The 16878-nt window shown below is 38.5% G+C and overlaps 1 protein-coding gene across 1 annotated transcript; it reads left to right on the top strand.

Moving 5' to 3' along the window:
- Positions 1–11386: 11386 nt before the first annotated feature.
- MELLADRAFT_115107 (uncharacterized protein) lies at positions 11387–15818 on the top strand (the record flags this gene model as incomplete). Its single annotated transcript, XM_007404607.1, has 17 exons — positions 11387–12102; positions 12180–12428; positions 12521–12608; positions 12669–12716; positions 12789–12866; positions 12998–13247; positions 13335–13729; positions 13809–13840; positions 13905–14023; positions 14089–14120; positions 14195–14252; positions 14337–14485; positions 14560–14663; positions 14753–14797; positions 14881–14959; positions 15060–15113; positions 15189–15818. The coding sequence occupies 17 exons, from the start codon at positions 11513–11515 to the stop codon at positions 15384–15386; spliced, it is 2568 nt and encodes an 855-aa protein (XP_007404669.1).
- Between the last annotated feature and the right edge of the window lie 1060 nt (positions 15819–16878).

Below are 16878 nucleotides of genomic sequence, written 5' to 3'. Positions count from 1 at the left end.
ACAGTATTGACGTAATCACAGAAGCGTCGTGGCGTAACCTGGTCAAAAGATAAAGCTATCAGTTATTTCAGAGTATTTAGATGATATTTCACAACAAATTACACACTTCTCCTGGTTTTTTTGAAAATGACCATGTATGTAGGGCACTGTAGAGTGGTGCATTGTCCAGCAAGGAAGGATGTCTTGATCCAAATCCTGATCGAGAGTGTATAATTGAACTGAAGGTCATGAGATGATTGGCTTGAGCTCTAATCTTTCTAGCTCGCCCTATACCTGTAGAAAAATTCATGTGATTACTAGGAAGTCTCCTTAAAGATCCCTGAGCCGCGAGTATTGATGCTTGAATAGTTGGAGACTTGCTATTTGCTAAAGACAGCTCCTTACGGCGATAGTTGAACTCCCTGAGCTCGCCTAAGACAACATGAGGGATGTCATGCTTTGGATTTATCCGATGGTCACACTCGTATCGCTCGGTTGCATTTTTTATCTTAAGATCGAGTGTAGCCCACTCCTCTTCAATTTGGATCAAGCGCTGGCTAGCAAGGGCCTTCTTGGCATTGATCTTGACATTTTGAGCCGCTTCAGCCTGTTTCAAAGATGTAGAAATCCATTCATTGTAGTCCGGATCAAGTGCGTGTGTCTCAACAGTGTCCTCGCCACAGTCTTCGGTATGATCAGAGGCATCATCTGTAATGTCGGAGGCATGATCTGAGCTGTCAGAGTGATCATCTGGGTTGTTGGAGACATAAGCTGGGTTATCAATGGTATTCTCTTGATCCTTGCTAGATTCAAGTGTTCCGGATGGTGTCATGATGATAGGATCTGAACTGAGTGGTTGTCCAGAGTTGGGAGGTTTTGTCCATTTATCCATGAAGCCAATGTTCTTCCCGACCGCTGAGACAGCCTTCTTTTGGCGATATTGAAGTGTTTGCCGGGGAACTGGCTTAGAGATTAGTTTTGTTTTCAGGGGGTTTGGATTGCGCATTGGCATTTTATATCTTTTGAGATTTCCAAATTTGTTCTTACGCTTTCCAACAGAAGGTTTTGCTGCATCACACTTGAGGAAGACTGGCAAAAGCTGCTCTTTGAGTTGATCATCACATTCTTGTTAATCATCTTCAGAGTCAGCTATTTGATTTTCAATAAAGAGAACAATCTCATTGTCAACTCGTAATTGTTCAGCTTCGGCTGCTCGACGTGCTTGCTGAGCTTTCTTGCGGTTAGAGAAGACCATTGTGCTGAGGTGCTGAGAGGGCTGGATGGATTGGTTAATAAAACTACTAGAAAGAAGTGGTGCAAGCGGTATAACAGAGCTTTTTCACAGTTCCCACCCACACTATTTTTTTTTTCATAAACAGCCAACATTTGGGCCCGGGGCCGGCCCCGGGGCCACCCGTGGTCAGGGGTAGCACAGAGTAGACTTTAAGAGCATCCTCACTGGTTTGCGGTTGTTAACTTGATCACGCACGGTAACAAACCCTACTTTAAGTAAAAAATTACTTAACTCGACTAAATTCCCCACTCGTTTGCATTAGCAGTGCTGTAACTGTTACAACTTTACAGATAATGCATGTGCTCCACACGGGTCATGCAGTAAGGTAACATTTTGATTTTTCAAGTACTAATCACCTGCTTTCATCACAAGTGTTAATATGATAGAGCCACTGTCCGCTTCTTTGGAGGACTGAAGTTGCTTTCACATTCTCCATCTACATAGATCCAATACTTGTTCATCTACCTGATCAGCAATTTTGATTTAAAAGGACAAAGTCAACATGACTTTGTTCAGCAACTCAATCGATCAATTCAAGTTCAAAAACCAAACGCTTGACTACATTGATCAAGCCTTTAATGAGTCTGAATACATGCAATTATGATCTTGTGAAAATATTAAAGATTCAAAGTTAAAAAAGAAAAATTGACGATCTGAACGATCTGAACAAATCCAAACTTTTCTTAATGATTTGTATCACTTGATCTTGAAAGTCCCCCATGATTAGTCTTTGAATGTTGATTTTCTTTCATTTGAACTGTACATGCTATATGAATGTTGACATTCTACATATTCATCTGATTGGTATGAAGTCAAGTTGAAGATATCTGATCGAGCTATTTTAATTAAAAAACACCAAAAATTGAAGATTGAAACAACATGAATCAGCATTGATTGTTCTTGATTTAGTTCATGTGACTGTGAGGCTTGGATTTCATCGTGTGTGGAAGGTGAATGTGGAAGGTGAAAAGGAGGTGTGGGTTGACTTTGGTGTTGGAGGTCGGGTTGAGTCTTGTTTTTGGAGTCGAAGTTGCTGTCAGCTAGTCGCGATGTGTGTTAATGCATGCGTTAGCCAATCGGTAAATTTACCGATTTGCTAACGCAAATTGATCAAAAGTTAACTACCGCGGGGCTAATTTTCCACCGGTGTGGAAAAGACCCCGCGGTTGCGTTAAATTTAACCTTACCGCACCCGATTTACCGCACGAGTGCGGATGCTCTAACTACTGTAGACTTTTTTCTAGAAGTTTCCTTCATACGTGGTCACCGCACAGACCATCTGAACATTGTGGTTTGGAAATGTCTTCACAAGCAACACCCAAATCGAAACGAAACGCACCGAAATATCGGGTTATTTTATTTCGTTGCGAAGGTACCGAAACGCAATCAAGCGAAATCGCAGTTTGAACCGAAACGCTTGAAGTCCCCAAAGGGTTTTGGTGCGTTAGATAAACCGCAATTCGAAACGAAATCGAACCGAAACCGCAATTTATTTCGGTTTTTGCAGGTACAAATAGGATACAAAGATTGGAGAGGAGGAGACACATATATTAGGAGTTGAAGTTTTAGCTTTGAGATAATCAAAGAAGTATACTATATTCAATAGATCAGGTGATTCAAGTTTTTTGAGCTGAACGAAGAAAGAAAATGAAGAAATCACATTTGTTGAAAGAACTACAACTAGAAAACATGTGAGAGTCAAGTCTTCTTGAGCCACTTTGACTGTAATCTTCTGGTAATGATGGACAATGTAAGGGAAGAGACGTGACAATAACTATCAGCAGCGAACGATAGCTTTTCTGATCATGCACGATAGCTTGTCTGATCGTTCTTCCCTTTACAGGGTATGATGACGCTATAAAAATGATGCTGTCACCCAAAAATGTTGATTACACACCTCATCAGCGAAATGTGAAACTTTATAGACGCTCAAAGTTGGAGCAAGCTCAAGAAAAGTTGTGAGAGCAAACTTAACTAAGTCCCATCGTGCCGGGGTTTATACATAGCAAGCGATGACCGAGGCACGAGGGACTTACTCCCTACCCCAGACTTCTCGCGTGGCAGGTTGAGAGTTTTAGTAGGGGAAAACTGGGATGTCTTTTTACCCCAGCTTCCCTCAATCTTCTGTTTAGAAAAAAGTGGAGATTATGAAGCGCCTGCTTCTTCCACATCTTTCTCTCTATTCACATTTTTGCTCTTGTTTTTTGTTCTTTTTTTTTCTCAACACTGAAAACAACGTGATCCAGAAATCTGGAAATTGAACTTGCTGCGAGGTGTTACATAAGACATATACATCTCAGATTTCGATTTGACACAGTGTAAGAAGTTGGAAACTGGAACGATCGAGTTCCATTGAGATTTGAAACGGTGAAATGACTGAAGGAATGGGAGAGAAAGGGTGAAATGAAACGTACCAAAGAGCAACGTCTCTAGAACATTGTTGGTTGGGAATGCGATCAAATTCATTGAAAAATACAATCCCAAATGACCGATTCGATTCAAAAACGCTCGAAAGGATTGCCTCCCCTGCCACAAAGGCTCGAAGATACCTGCACGAACCTCAGATTGGTCGGACTGGATGCTAAAAAGTTTATTCAAGCCATGTTGACATCCACAGACCCAACTGTGGCAAGACGACGTGCATCTTGGGGAACAGAAAACGGCTGGGTTTCTACAAAGGAGGTCTTGGAAGGGTTTAAGACTTTGGTATGTAAAGATCGGCTGAGTGGCCTGGATAGATGGTCTGATTTCATCTTACAACAGGTGAGCAGCTTCATTACTTTTTGAAGCCTATGGATACTGACAATCTCTTTTCACAATGTCAAGGCAAAGGAGATCGTTATCAGAGAGAACCTGCCGAGTGGAGATCCACCACATGGAATGTTTCACAACTCAAAGAATATTACACATGATTTCTTTTCAAAAGAAGAAGAGCAACGGCGTGATACCTTAGTGGAATCAAATATGCCTTTTTTGCATTCACTCGTATCGGCCAAACTGGAACACGCTAGAGATATCCGACAAAAGGAAAGGGCAAAGAGAAAAGCAATGAAGGAGAATTTAGATGACCATGACGATGACTTCCCTCTTGAAGAACCTGAAGCAAACACTTTTAGCCAAGTCGAGGACACCAAGGGTGTCAAGTTCTTTGAGTCTACAACAATCATGGGACAGTCAAATCAGCAATTGGAAGCACATCGCATGAAGAAGGTATGTACTAACAGCATGTTTTTGTAGTTATACTTACTCTATTGATTGATAATTTCTTGTCTTTTTAAAAATATGTCTAGCTTCCCGTAATGCTCTGTTCAATGCTTGCTTTTGCCTGCAATCGCCGACATTGTGGCTTACAGCTTCAAAATTCGATGACTTTTCTTGCGTGTGGAGTCACACATAAGGTCAATGACTACCTTCATTTTCTTGGCATAACTTCATCTAGAAAGACAGCTTTAGAAGCTATGGATACACTGAAGAAGGCCACGGAGAAAAAGATTAGAGACATTGGTTGTAAGTCTTACAAGATTCGACCATTTTGGTGTGTTGACAACATTGATATTGAAGCAAGAGTACATGAAAAAAGTGTAGATGTTCATTCAAGAATGTTTCATGGAACTTGGGGATATTTACACGAGATACCTGAACATTTAACAGAGGGATTAATGGCAGAAGAACTTGATTTGAACATATTTGTGGACGCAATGGAACGTAGTAAGAAGGAAGACATTGAAGTGCATTCTATGATACCTACCAAACAAGAAGAAAGTCATTTTGAGCTGGTGAGGAAAGCACAGATTTCAACAGCTTTTTTGGATCATTGTCTTGGAAAGGGTAGTGCTGAATATGCTTATTGTAAAGGGAATCTAGAGGTATCTCCGCCAGCGGTCGATCCAATCCAGATGTACACTCCTAACATCACAATGTTCAAAATGATGAGCGCCTCCGATAATTCTGCAACTGGAATTGGTCAATTGATGGAACAAATACTGGAGCAACTTGGGGTTGAAAGTTATCAGTTTGGCAAATGGTTTCAAGTTGTTGAAGGTGATATGGGAACAAACTTAAATTTTGAAGGAGCAGCCAGAAAGCGCTACCCATCTGGATACGCCGAAGAAGGTCTTCAAAATCTTTCCTTTGGTTTAGCTGGCGCTCACACAATGTGGAACATTGCCAGTGCACTTTTCAATAATTACCTCGGTGATATAGAAGATTCAGCTGATCCTGGTATATCTCGATGTGCTGCTTCCTTAAATATCAAGGCAGAGCATCTTGTTAATAAATCAGATTTTGGCCTCCTGATGCAAACAGTTCACAAAGTTCAAACGGCAACATATGTTTTCCTGCTCAAGTAAGAAAGTCTCATTTTCAACATGTTTCTTTATCAAATCAATTGACCATGTATCTATCTCAGACAGATCATAGCATCAAAAGGATCTAAACTTGACTTCACCCTTCCAGGCATCGCACAAGGTTTAGTAGATGAATGCTATGCCAAATACTGTTTGGGTGAATCAATCAGAGAAGCCTCTACAGCTGAAGATGGTGCTTTGTACAATTTGCGCTTGAGGTTGCGTGATCTTGCTACTGTAGTTGAAGCAGATCATGCAATGCGTGCAGGGGATATAGGGCGTTTAATATCTATGTGGAAAAGGTGGAGTATCCTGGCTCAAGGTTTAAATGGGCTATCACATTACGCACTTCATCTCCCTAGGTATATTCTGATCTTGGAGGAATATCTCCCCAAGAAGCTAGCAAAGGTAATCAAGCATAGTTTATTGATACCTTCATCTGGACGTAAAGGCCACTGGGTGGCAAAAGATTTCTTTTTGGAAGTGCAAAACTATTGGCTAAAATATTTTTATAACAACTCAGTAAGTACTCGTTTTACTCCCAAAGATTGATATGATTTACTGAGTAATATTACCAATAATTAGGGACAAGGAACAAACATTGAAAGGCTCACAGAGCGCTATTCAATAAACATTCCATTGGTAATTTATTTTGCATTTTCAAAACAGTTTAATAAGTATTCATAAAACAAAACACTTATTCAATGGATTCATACAACAGTTACGAAGCCTGATTCACTCCTTAGGTCTTCGATCAGGCCTTGAGGCAATCCATCAAAGCCACAAACACCCGCTTTCGCCGGCTTCCATCAGCCAATTTATGAAGTTTGCACGCGATCATCTTGCTGATCCAAGCATGATCAAGACAGCACGAGATACAAGCTTGATAATGAATCTAGAAGACATCCATTTGAAGGGCATTGAGAAATTTCAGTCGATATTTCGAGAGGAAGAATGGAATCAGTCTTCCTCTCGGTTCGGTTGGGGAGCGGCAAATATCTTGGGAGCTGAATTTAAAAGGGATTGTTTAAACTTGAACACCTTATAATTGAAGATTAGCTGAATTTAAAAGTGATCGTTTAGACTTGAACACATTATAATTGAAGATTACAGATTTTCTGATTTGATTGCTATTCAGACTGAGATGAAATATGTAAGGAGATGATAGCAGAATGAGCAAGATTGAAAGTTGAATTCGAATTTGAATTTGAATTTGAATTTGAATTTGAATTTGAATTTGAATTTGAATTTGAATTTGAATTTGAAGACTCGAAGACTGATCAACCTGAGAAAGCACTGTGTAAAGTGACGTGCTAAGTGCTGACCGATCGATGATAGGAAGTTGAGATGATCTTGAGAAGTTGAAGACTTTAGGCTGATCAACCCGAGAAAGAACCGAGTAAAGCGACGTTGCCAAGTGCTGAAAAATCGATGATAGGAAGTTGAAATGATCTTGAAGAAGATGAGGTCGAAGCTGAGAGAGTTTGACTAGAGATTCGAGCCATAGTGAAGGAGGTGGTGATAGTATTGGTTTTGATCAAAAAGTACAATGTTTTTTAGTGCCAGTGCGAGCGATGATCATTGGTAAACTTCATGGTGTTTGGATGCGAACATACATATGTATAAGAGTGAACCAAACAGTCTTGGGACATCCATCATGACTTTGGATCTGGATTTGAAAAAGTGGAAATCGATTCATGTTAAGTTAAGCACATCAACGTGGAGGTGGAGGTTTGGATTGAGAGGGAATTGAATCAAGATTACTTACTTGGTTTTTGTCCATCTTGAGATTTGACCGAGGACTGTTGGAGTTTATCCATTATCCTCCGCTTGTTGTTATCCTTCAACTGCTGTGCTTGGGCCGCTGTCTCAAGTCGCATCTTTTTTCGCTTTTCAATCTTCTCCTTATCCGCTTTTCGCTTTTCGGCTTTAATCAACTGATTGCTGTGGTAAGACGCCAGGATAGCCGCACCCATCTGATAAGCCTCCTTGGCCGCTTGATCGGCCTTATGAACTTCTTCAACATATGATGCATAACTAGCACCTGCTTTCCAAACCTGAATACAATTGAGTATCATGTCAAATGTCCCACGAATTGGCTGGCTACCCAAAATCCCTCGCAAAAACTTTCCCTCCAGTATGGCTGAGTAGTTCTTGACAATCTGCCACGCGTGATCATAATTAAATAGATTCGAAGGGATCAATTCTGAAATTTGATTGTGATTTTTGTAAAACAAAATAGAAAAGTCTTCAATCAGAGAGCGGGCCAGATCGATCATCGGTAATGAAATCCGAATGTGGTCAGTATCAGCACAGAGTAGTGGTCGGTTCGTCTTTTCCTTTGGCTTTGATTTTACAATGGGATTCTGAGTGAGAAAACTGGTGGCCGGTAATTCGTGTCCTACAGTAGAACGTTTGAGGAGGTCATGGAAGTGATGTTTGTCAGTCATCTTGAGGTCGCGAATAAGCTCAATTGCCCCGATCGGATCACAGTTTGAACATCGACAGGGACCCATCTTTTCCTTATCTTGACGGTTCTTTTCTTCAATGTATGCAGGCTCATCGACTGAAAGTGGTAGTATGCCTAATCTACATGAAATCAACATATTAGTAAAATGAATAAACAAAGAATAAGAAAAGAGGGAGAAGCTCACCGAGTGTCTGATGCGAGTGCAACCCTAAGACATACCGGTGTGATTCTCAAAGCACTTGTCCTATCGTCATCATTCATGACTGAAACTTCTTTAAAATCGTCTATTGAGTTTTTGCCAGTCTGGCGAAAAGGTTCAACCATCATGATGACCAAGCATGTTTTACCCCCTCGCCCACCCCTTCCACCCATTTGGATAATGGCATCCGGGTCCATACCACCCAGAATTATCACTTGATCCACGATGGACCAGTCTTGACCAAGGCCGAGTGCATTTGTGCAAGTCATTGTCGAAAATTTACCGTCACCATAATCCTGAGCTCTAGTGATTTTGTCCTTTGGGCCGGTTGATGCATGATACCTTCGGCAGCAGCTGCTGTTCCCATCGTGGGCCTGTTGTGGGTTTCCTCGAGCCAAGTGAACTGCTTCTGATGCTGTCCATGTCGAGTTTTGAGTTCCACAATAAATCAAAGTTTGTGTCAGGTCCTTGTCCGAGACTTGTGACTTGTGTGGGATTAGTTGAGCTAGATCTTCACACGAATCCAAAGGACGAGTTAGATACATTCGGATCCATCGCATCTCGGGTCGAGTGAGTTCACCTTCAATCATAGTGATATTTCGAGGTATAAGGCTTAAGCTATTCAAAATGCTCTTCACAGCTATGGGTCTACAGGTTGCTGATAGTAATAGAAGAGGAACTGAGTCGGTGGCCATGAGAGCTTTTCCTAAATGACCATATGATGGTCGAAATTCACAAACATCTTGAAGTATTGAATGACTGTATAATTTTTTGGCCTTTCCGCTTTCCACCAAACCCCACGAGTAGATCACATGTGCTTCATCAACAACCTTCAAGATAAGATGCTTCTGGAAGTCCGAGCTATAGTAAACTTTTGCAAATTTTGCACTATTCAGAAATATTTCAGGACTCTGTGAGCAAACAAACATTTTGAGAGTCAGTCCATCTGGTCTTTCGCATTTAAATAACTTGAATTGGAACAGGAGTATCTGAATAAATTAAATACAAGATATATGACACGGTAGTAGTGATTTTCAATCTTCTTCAGAGCATCGGTGGTGAAAGTGATCTTGGTCAGATTGATTGCCGTGATATTTTGCTTAATCTTGTCTGCAACCTACAGATAAAGCCATTCAGCTTCTGAATGACTACCAAATTTATTATCAATTGGATGTTACTTACTTGATTGTCACCTAGCGCGTCGAGAGGATTGAGAACAAGTACTACTGGTAATTGACGAGGATCAAAAAGCCTGAGAAAAATTTCGGCAATTCGAGATTTTCCGTATCCTGTGCCAGCCAAGAGGAAGGTATTGAATCCATTGATGAGGCTGACTATTGTACTGACTTGCAATTCTTTGGGTTTCTGCATCTCATACCATTTCAAGAAACTCCTTATGACATACTTTCGTTGATCTGACATTGAGCTGTTAAGTATGATAGACGGGAGCAAAGGTCGGGTGACCTTCAAGTCATTGTCAATTTCTGCTAGGATTGGGTCCAAAATAAGTTCTTTCAGTTGACTTCGGGTATTCATTGATCAAATGTGTGGTTGGCTGAGGTGAAGACAAGAGTGATGAATTGCTGAGCCGCGTTAGAAAACTTGGAGAATTGAAATTCCAAAAGTTGGGGAGCATGTTGTATGTATATTACATAAATATATATACATACACTGGAATCAAGCCGCAGTCTCTCCTCCAGATTTCTGGATCACGTTGTTTTCAGTGTTGAGAAAAAAAAAGAACAAAAAACAAGAGCAAAAATGTGAATAGAGAGAAAGATGTGGAAGAAGCAGGCGCTTCATAATCTCCACTTTTTTCTAAACAGAAGATTGAGGGAAGCTGGGGTAAAAAGACATCCCAGTTTTCCCCTACTAAAACTCTCAACCTGCCACGCGAGAAGTCTGGGGTAGGGAGTAAGTCCCTCGTGCCTCGGTCATCGCTTGCTATGTATAAACCCCGGCACGATGGGACTTAGTTAAGTTTGTTGTGAGAGTGGGTTTAAGAGAACACTTGAACCTGTTCAAGACGGACAAAAGGAACTGGACGTGAGGAAACAACTTTTGGACGATGTCAATAAAAGTTCAGATGAGGAAAAGAATGCACAACAGTTCGAAAAGGAAGAGAACTCCTGATAGGTGAAAACCTCCTCTCACTTCTCTTTTCACATGTAGTGGACTGGGAAACACCTTGCCTTCACCTTTTAACAAACTCGCAACCAACCGCAGCATATTTCGGTTCGTTGCGAGTTGCGGTTCATCAAATCTGGTTTCGGTTCGGTTGAACCGAAATCACGATTTTGCTCATCTTATTTCGGTGCGGGAGGACCGCAATCACATTTCGTTTCGTTTAAACATCTAAATCGCACCGAAATCGCACCGAAACTGAAATATGTTGCGGTGCGATTTGGGTGTTGTCACAAGGCTCAGAGAAGGGGGTCAGTTGGCGACATCAAGTTCACGGACTACCTGATGCACACCTGACAGAACCCGCTACATTCTCAGATCTTGTGAGGACATGCAGGCTTCACTCGGAAGACAGCCTCAATAGGGATGTCCAGGTCGGGCTGAGAGCAGGGGGGCTCATCTCCCGTCCAAGATCAGAGAGTCATCACAATATCCTGAGAGTATGCAAAAGATGTCGGCGCTTGAGGACGCCTAAAAGACACCCCGATCGGGGACACAGAGTTGAGCATCGAGTCTCGGACGGCTCGGACGTCTTTCTGCGCAAAAGTGTCTTTGTGGTGTAGTTATCACAGGAAAGTCGAAATCCGGATCTACCCCAGTTTCGAGTCACTGCGAACAAGCTGGACAGGGTCTCAGACGGGGCCTCAATAGGGTATCTGGCCTTTTTTTTCGCGATGGCGCAGTTGGTGTTTCAGTTTTACCATTTTGATTGAATCTTTCTTGTTGTTGACCATTTTTCATTCATTTTTATTTCAAACTTTAATTTACAAAGGATAGCTCTGATCATCAATTAAACTATATACCGATCGATCTGATTAAGTCATCAAACTGCGTAAAGGCTCGAGATCAACTGTTTCTTCAAACTTGAATTGGTGTGTCCACGTTGAGGTTCAGGTTCAGGTTCACCGAGCAAGCTTTCAACAGCTTCGACCGATTGATTTCAAAACCAAAACTCAACCCCACGTGAAAGGCTTCTGAAACCTTCTTAATAATCAACAAATACATTCAAAACGCCATCGACCCTTCTTCATCATCAAATCATGAACCAAACCCCAGGTGGGAGTGGTGGAGTTGGTACAGAGACTCCTGGTGAATTGACTCCAACTACCACTCGTCCCACTCATATTCATATCGACGATAATCCAGCTCAACAATACGTAGCATCACTTCGACCACCCTTAACACCATCTAAGAGTTCATCCAAGATTCCAAGCATGAAAGAATCATCACAAGTTAACCTTCATTCTGATTCAGAATTTAATGCTAGATATGAAAGAGCACTTCAAGAACAAAGCACAAGTATAGAAATCAAACCCACTTCACCGAACCTAACTACTAAAACCGATTCAAAACCGTTGAAAAAAACCGAGAAAAGAGATGAGTCTTATGATAATTCAACGGATTCGGATGATCATGATGAATTTGATTGGGATTTATCGGATGAAGATGAATTAGATGAAGAAGAAAAAGAGAACAGAAAGATTGAAAAGAATAAACGATTAACTCATCTTCATGAACATCAAGTGAAACGTGCTACAAGATTAAGAAAGGTTTATTTAACGTTTATGAAACTTTCGAGACCGATTAGAACTAGTTTACTTTTATTATTCGGTAGTGGTTTAACTATTAGGTAAGTTACTTCTTCTCCCCCAGAAGAAAGGGTTTTTTAACTGATTGTTTGGAATTTTGGTTTCTTTGGGGTATTAGTCCAACTTTGATTTTACATTTCCGATTTCCAAATTCACCTGTCATCAGACCTGTGATGGTATGGAGTATATGGTTATCATTATGTGTTGCAGCTACTTGTTTAAGTTCGATCATGACGGATTTCTTACCCATCATCTTACTGAAAATCATTGATTTCCTTTACGGTTCCACACCTGAGAAATTAAAAACTCAAGTTGAACTTTGGATGAGTGTTAGGTTTTGGATTAAATTAGCTCTTAGTTTTACTTGGTGAATGAGAATCTTCAACTTCTTGGAAATCATCAGATGAATTCTTTGATTGACTTCTTACTTTTTTTTTCTTGTTTTTTTTTTCGGTTTAGGTATTGGGTGATCTTATTGGTCATGTTTTCTTCTATTTTTCCTTTTCAAGGTGATTCTAGATTACATTACTTTTCTTGGATCCAAAAAGTATGTCCTCTAAATACGATTTTCTTTTAAATTCCATACTAAAGTGTTTTTTGATTTCAGGTCACTGGTGGTTTATTTGCTACTGGATTAATGCTTTTAGCTGAAAAAGTATGTATATCTTCTCCTGTTGATCAAATCATGATGTCCTAACTAAATTTGACTTCTTTTTTTCTTTTTTAGATCTTACTTCAAATCGTTAAATTGAACTTTCATCGTACTAGTCTTAAGGATAGATTAGAAGAAAATGAAAAAGCTTTAGTCAGTTTTAAATTATTTTTTCATTTCCTCCTAATCTTTCCTTGTCTTTATTTGATTTCTTTGATTCTGACTTTTCTTTTTTTGTTTCAATCCATTACCATTTGTTTTGACCACTTTTTTTCTTTTTCTAGTGGGCTTTAGATAAATTAGCAGCTGCTAAAGAACATGTACAAAAGAGACGTTCAGGGTTTTTAAGTGGATTTGGAGTTTCTAGAAAATCTAATGAAGGTACAGGACGAAATACACCTGCTAAAATAGGAATCTCAACGGCTAGAAATAGTTACAATGTAGATCGATCTGGTGATTTAAATATACCGATTGGTGGAGATGTACCATTAACTCCTATGACCACACCTGGTACACCTTCACAAACTCGAATGAGTAAGTTTTCTTCATCACTTTTTTTGGTTGATCTGATTGAAAGACTGCGAATTTTGATGAATTTCTTTTCGTTTTTTTCTTTGGTAGATCAAGATGCAGAGATCTTAGAAAAAGAATTAAAAAAAGCCAAAAAGAATCGTAAAAGAAGATCAGCAAATTTACAAAACGTAGCCGATCAATTTACAAATGCGATAGCCCAAGTCACCTTGAAAGATGAAAGGAAAATCAAACATGATGGAATAGGTTCATCAACTCATTCAGCCAAAAAGTTAGCCAAGAAATTGTTTGAAGGATTAGATGAAGATCATGGAGGAGTGATTACGAGAAATGAGTTTGAACCGTACTTTAAGAACCCAAGTGATGCGTTTATGGCTTTTAATTTGTTTGATAAAGATGGAAATGGGGATATCGATCGTAAGGAAATGAGAAATGCAGTGGCTAGAATTTATCGTGAAAGAAAAGCTTTGGCTACTAGTTTAAAGGTACGGTTTTCTGGGATCTTTTTTTCGTTTGAGATTAGAGTTTAAGTATTGATCCGTCAATCGGTATTGATTGGTTTAGGACATGTCATCAGCTGTTGCTAAACTTGATGCGTTAGTATTTTCAGATTCTTGGATCTATTGGATCATGATATTAATCTTTGGTTCGGAATTTTAGGGTTTTACTTTCGATTGCGTTTATTATTGTGATCTTTATTTGGTTATTGATCTTTAATCCAAGTGGAACGACTTCTCAATTCGTTCCAATGGCTACGATCATCCTTGGGTTTTCATTTAGTTAGTAAATTCCTGTATAATCAATTTTGGACGATTTTTATTGATGGATAAACTTTTGTTTTTAGTTTTTGGAAATGCTGCAAAGAACTTGTTTGAGGTTTGTTTGAGATTTTTGATTTTGATTTTGGATGTATGACAGAAAATTAATGAATGATTCGGTTTTTTTTGCAGAGCATGCTGTTTATCTTTAGTGTACATCCATACGACGTAGGAGATTTAGTCTTTATAGGTAAGTTTTGTTGATACCATACAAATTATCTCTTGAAACCTATTTTTGAATTTTAAAGATTGATCACTCTTTTTCCTTTGGTAGATGAATCTCCAATGTTTGTTTTAGAATTCGGATTGTTTTCTACGACTTTTCAAAGAGTGGATGGACAAGTGATTGTGGCACCTAATTCGGTTTTAGGTAGTCAGAAATATATTTTAAATGTTAGAAGAAGTGGATCGATGTGGGAAACGGTAAGCTAGAAAGAAATATATATTCTTATCAACAAGAGTAAAATTGATTTGTTTTTTTGGAATTTGATTTGTAGACCAATATCATGGTTGGATTTGAAACTCCTTTAGATGTTTTACATGAGTTTAGAACTCGAATGAGACAATATGTGAATGATAATCCAAGAGAATGGAAAGGAGGGTAAGTGAAGAGATGTGATGTGCTTGGGGTTTTGAAGTCTTTTTGTTTACTAATGAATTGGATTGGGATTAATTTTTTTTTTGAATTAGATTGGATGTGAATATTGATTATATGCAAAATCAAAATTTGATTCAGTTTAGTGATTTTTTTTTAAATTTCAAAACTTTTTTAGGTTTATTGACTTTGTTTTGTTTTTTTCGGGGGGGTTGGTTTTCAGATTGATTATTGCTATGGAACATAAAGGGAATTGGCAAGATTGGGGAGCTCGTTGGGATAGACGTACACTTTTGATGAGAGTAAGTGATTTATACATTTTTCTTACTTATCTCTTTTTTTCTGTAGCATGGAATAAGGTCTTTTTGAAAATTGATGTATTTCTTTGGTTGATTTTTCTAGGAGATGAAGAAGATATTAGATTCATTGAATATAATTTACAAATTACCGATTCAAGTGAGTTCATTGATGTGTCATTCATTCAATCAATCAAAAAAAAGAAACTTCATTGAGATTTTGGTTTTGGATTAGCCTGTTTCATTTGTTTCATCAACTAATCTTGGACGAAAAGGATATGGATCATCGAATAAAAGATCGGTTGGATTGAATGGATCTTCATTTACTGGACCAACTGTTTTAGGTAATGCAGGTAGGATTGGAACTAATTCACATAGTGATTGGACTAATACGGGAAATTTACCGAGTTTGAGAGTTCAGAGTAATCAATAAAAGGGTTTGAAACGAATTGAATGAAGGGTTTTTGATTAGATGGACATGATCTTGAATTATATTTAGATAGGGTTTGATTTTTTTTTTGAATCAATGAATGGAATGAAAGTTGAACGAAATGGAATGAAATCATCATCATCATATTCCTTTGTAGTTTTTTATTTGTACATTGTTTTTTATTTGAATATATAAGAAAGAAAAATAAATAAACAGGTTGAAGTTGGATAGTAGTAGTAGTATCTTTTTTAATTTATTGGATTGTTTAGATAAGATTAAAAAAATAAAGTTCGGAAAAAAAATAAAACCATTTTCTCTCTCTTGTTTTGATTGATTTTTTTCTTATGTTAGTTTTTTGGTTTGATTTGTATCTTTTTTTGATTTTTTCAGTAAATTAGAACAATTGATTACTTAATTTGATGGTGTTTTTTGGTTAAGATTTTTCTTGCAAAGACTGCTTAGAGTTTAATGATACTTAATCCTTTGGGTAACACAAGTTTATATGGGAGGAAGTGGGGTTAATGGGTGTGGTTGAGTGAATAGGTGTGAGGTAGTCAAAGATTTTACTTGATGTGACTCTGAGTAGAGGATTTGGTGGGTTTAGTGTGAAGGATTTTAGTAGTGCGTACTCGTGATACATGTTACAACCCTGATGGTAAATATTTGGAAGAAAAGAAACCTTTTTTTTGTATGATCAAAAACTTATGTAATAGTGAAAGAAGACTATTTTTCTTTGATTTGTAAATTAAGGTAAAACATTTGTGAGGATGAATAGTTTTTATTGGTAAAGAAACAATCCTGGACCCAGCGAGCAAGATTAATTGTCCAGTTTATGATTTTGGGAACTTACAGTAAGTGATCATTATTTATTTTCCATGGTAAGATGAACCCAAAAGATCTCAAGCCCATAAGTGAGTCGATTTCAAAAAAGCATTAGTCAGTTTTTACAATTGTTCAAGAGTGAATGTGTTCTTCTTTCAATCAGCCTGTGGGGTGTGGTATGCTCAAGCTCATAATTTGTATGTCGTGTTGAGTGATATGGTTTTATCTCAAATCATATCAAGGCTTGAACTTTTGGGATTCTTTTCAAAGTTTTCTTTCTGTGTATATTCACATCTTGAAGATTTGAAAGACATTATCCAAATCTTGTTCTTAATTTTTGGTGATGTTTTGAAGCCAAATTCCAGTATCTGTATATCTAATTTACAAAATTTTGGATACCTGATGTTTGCACTCAAGTCTCTATGTCATTGCACTCTATGATAACAATGAGAGACATGTTAATCTGATCTTCTGTTGTTGATTCTTTGTTGTTGAAATGCATGACTTTTGCTTTCCGTAAGACAAAAATTGCTCTAAACTTATTTCCCCATCCTGATGATCTTCTTCCTTCTTCTTCAATCTTATGCTTCTTCTCCTCCCATCTATCTGGTGCTACTAAGTAAGTGAGTCAGATCATCTAGAAAACCAATTCAAATCATTTCTTGTTCTCTGT

The sequence above is a fragment of the Melampsora larici-populina genome (assembly GCF_000204055.1).
Source record: "Melampsora larici-populina 98AG31 unplaced genomic scaffold MELLAscaffold_2, whole genome shotgun sequence".
NCBI lineage: Eukaryota > Fungi > Basidiomycota > Pucciniomycetes > Pucciniales > Melampsoraceae > Melampsora > Melampsora laricis-populina.
This window is presented reverse-complemented; position numbering and strand designations above follow the sequence as displayed.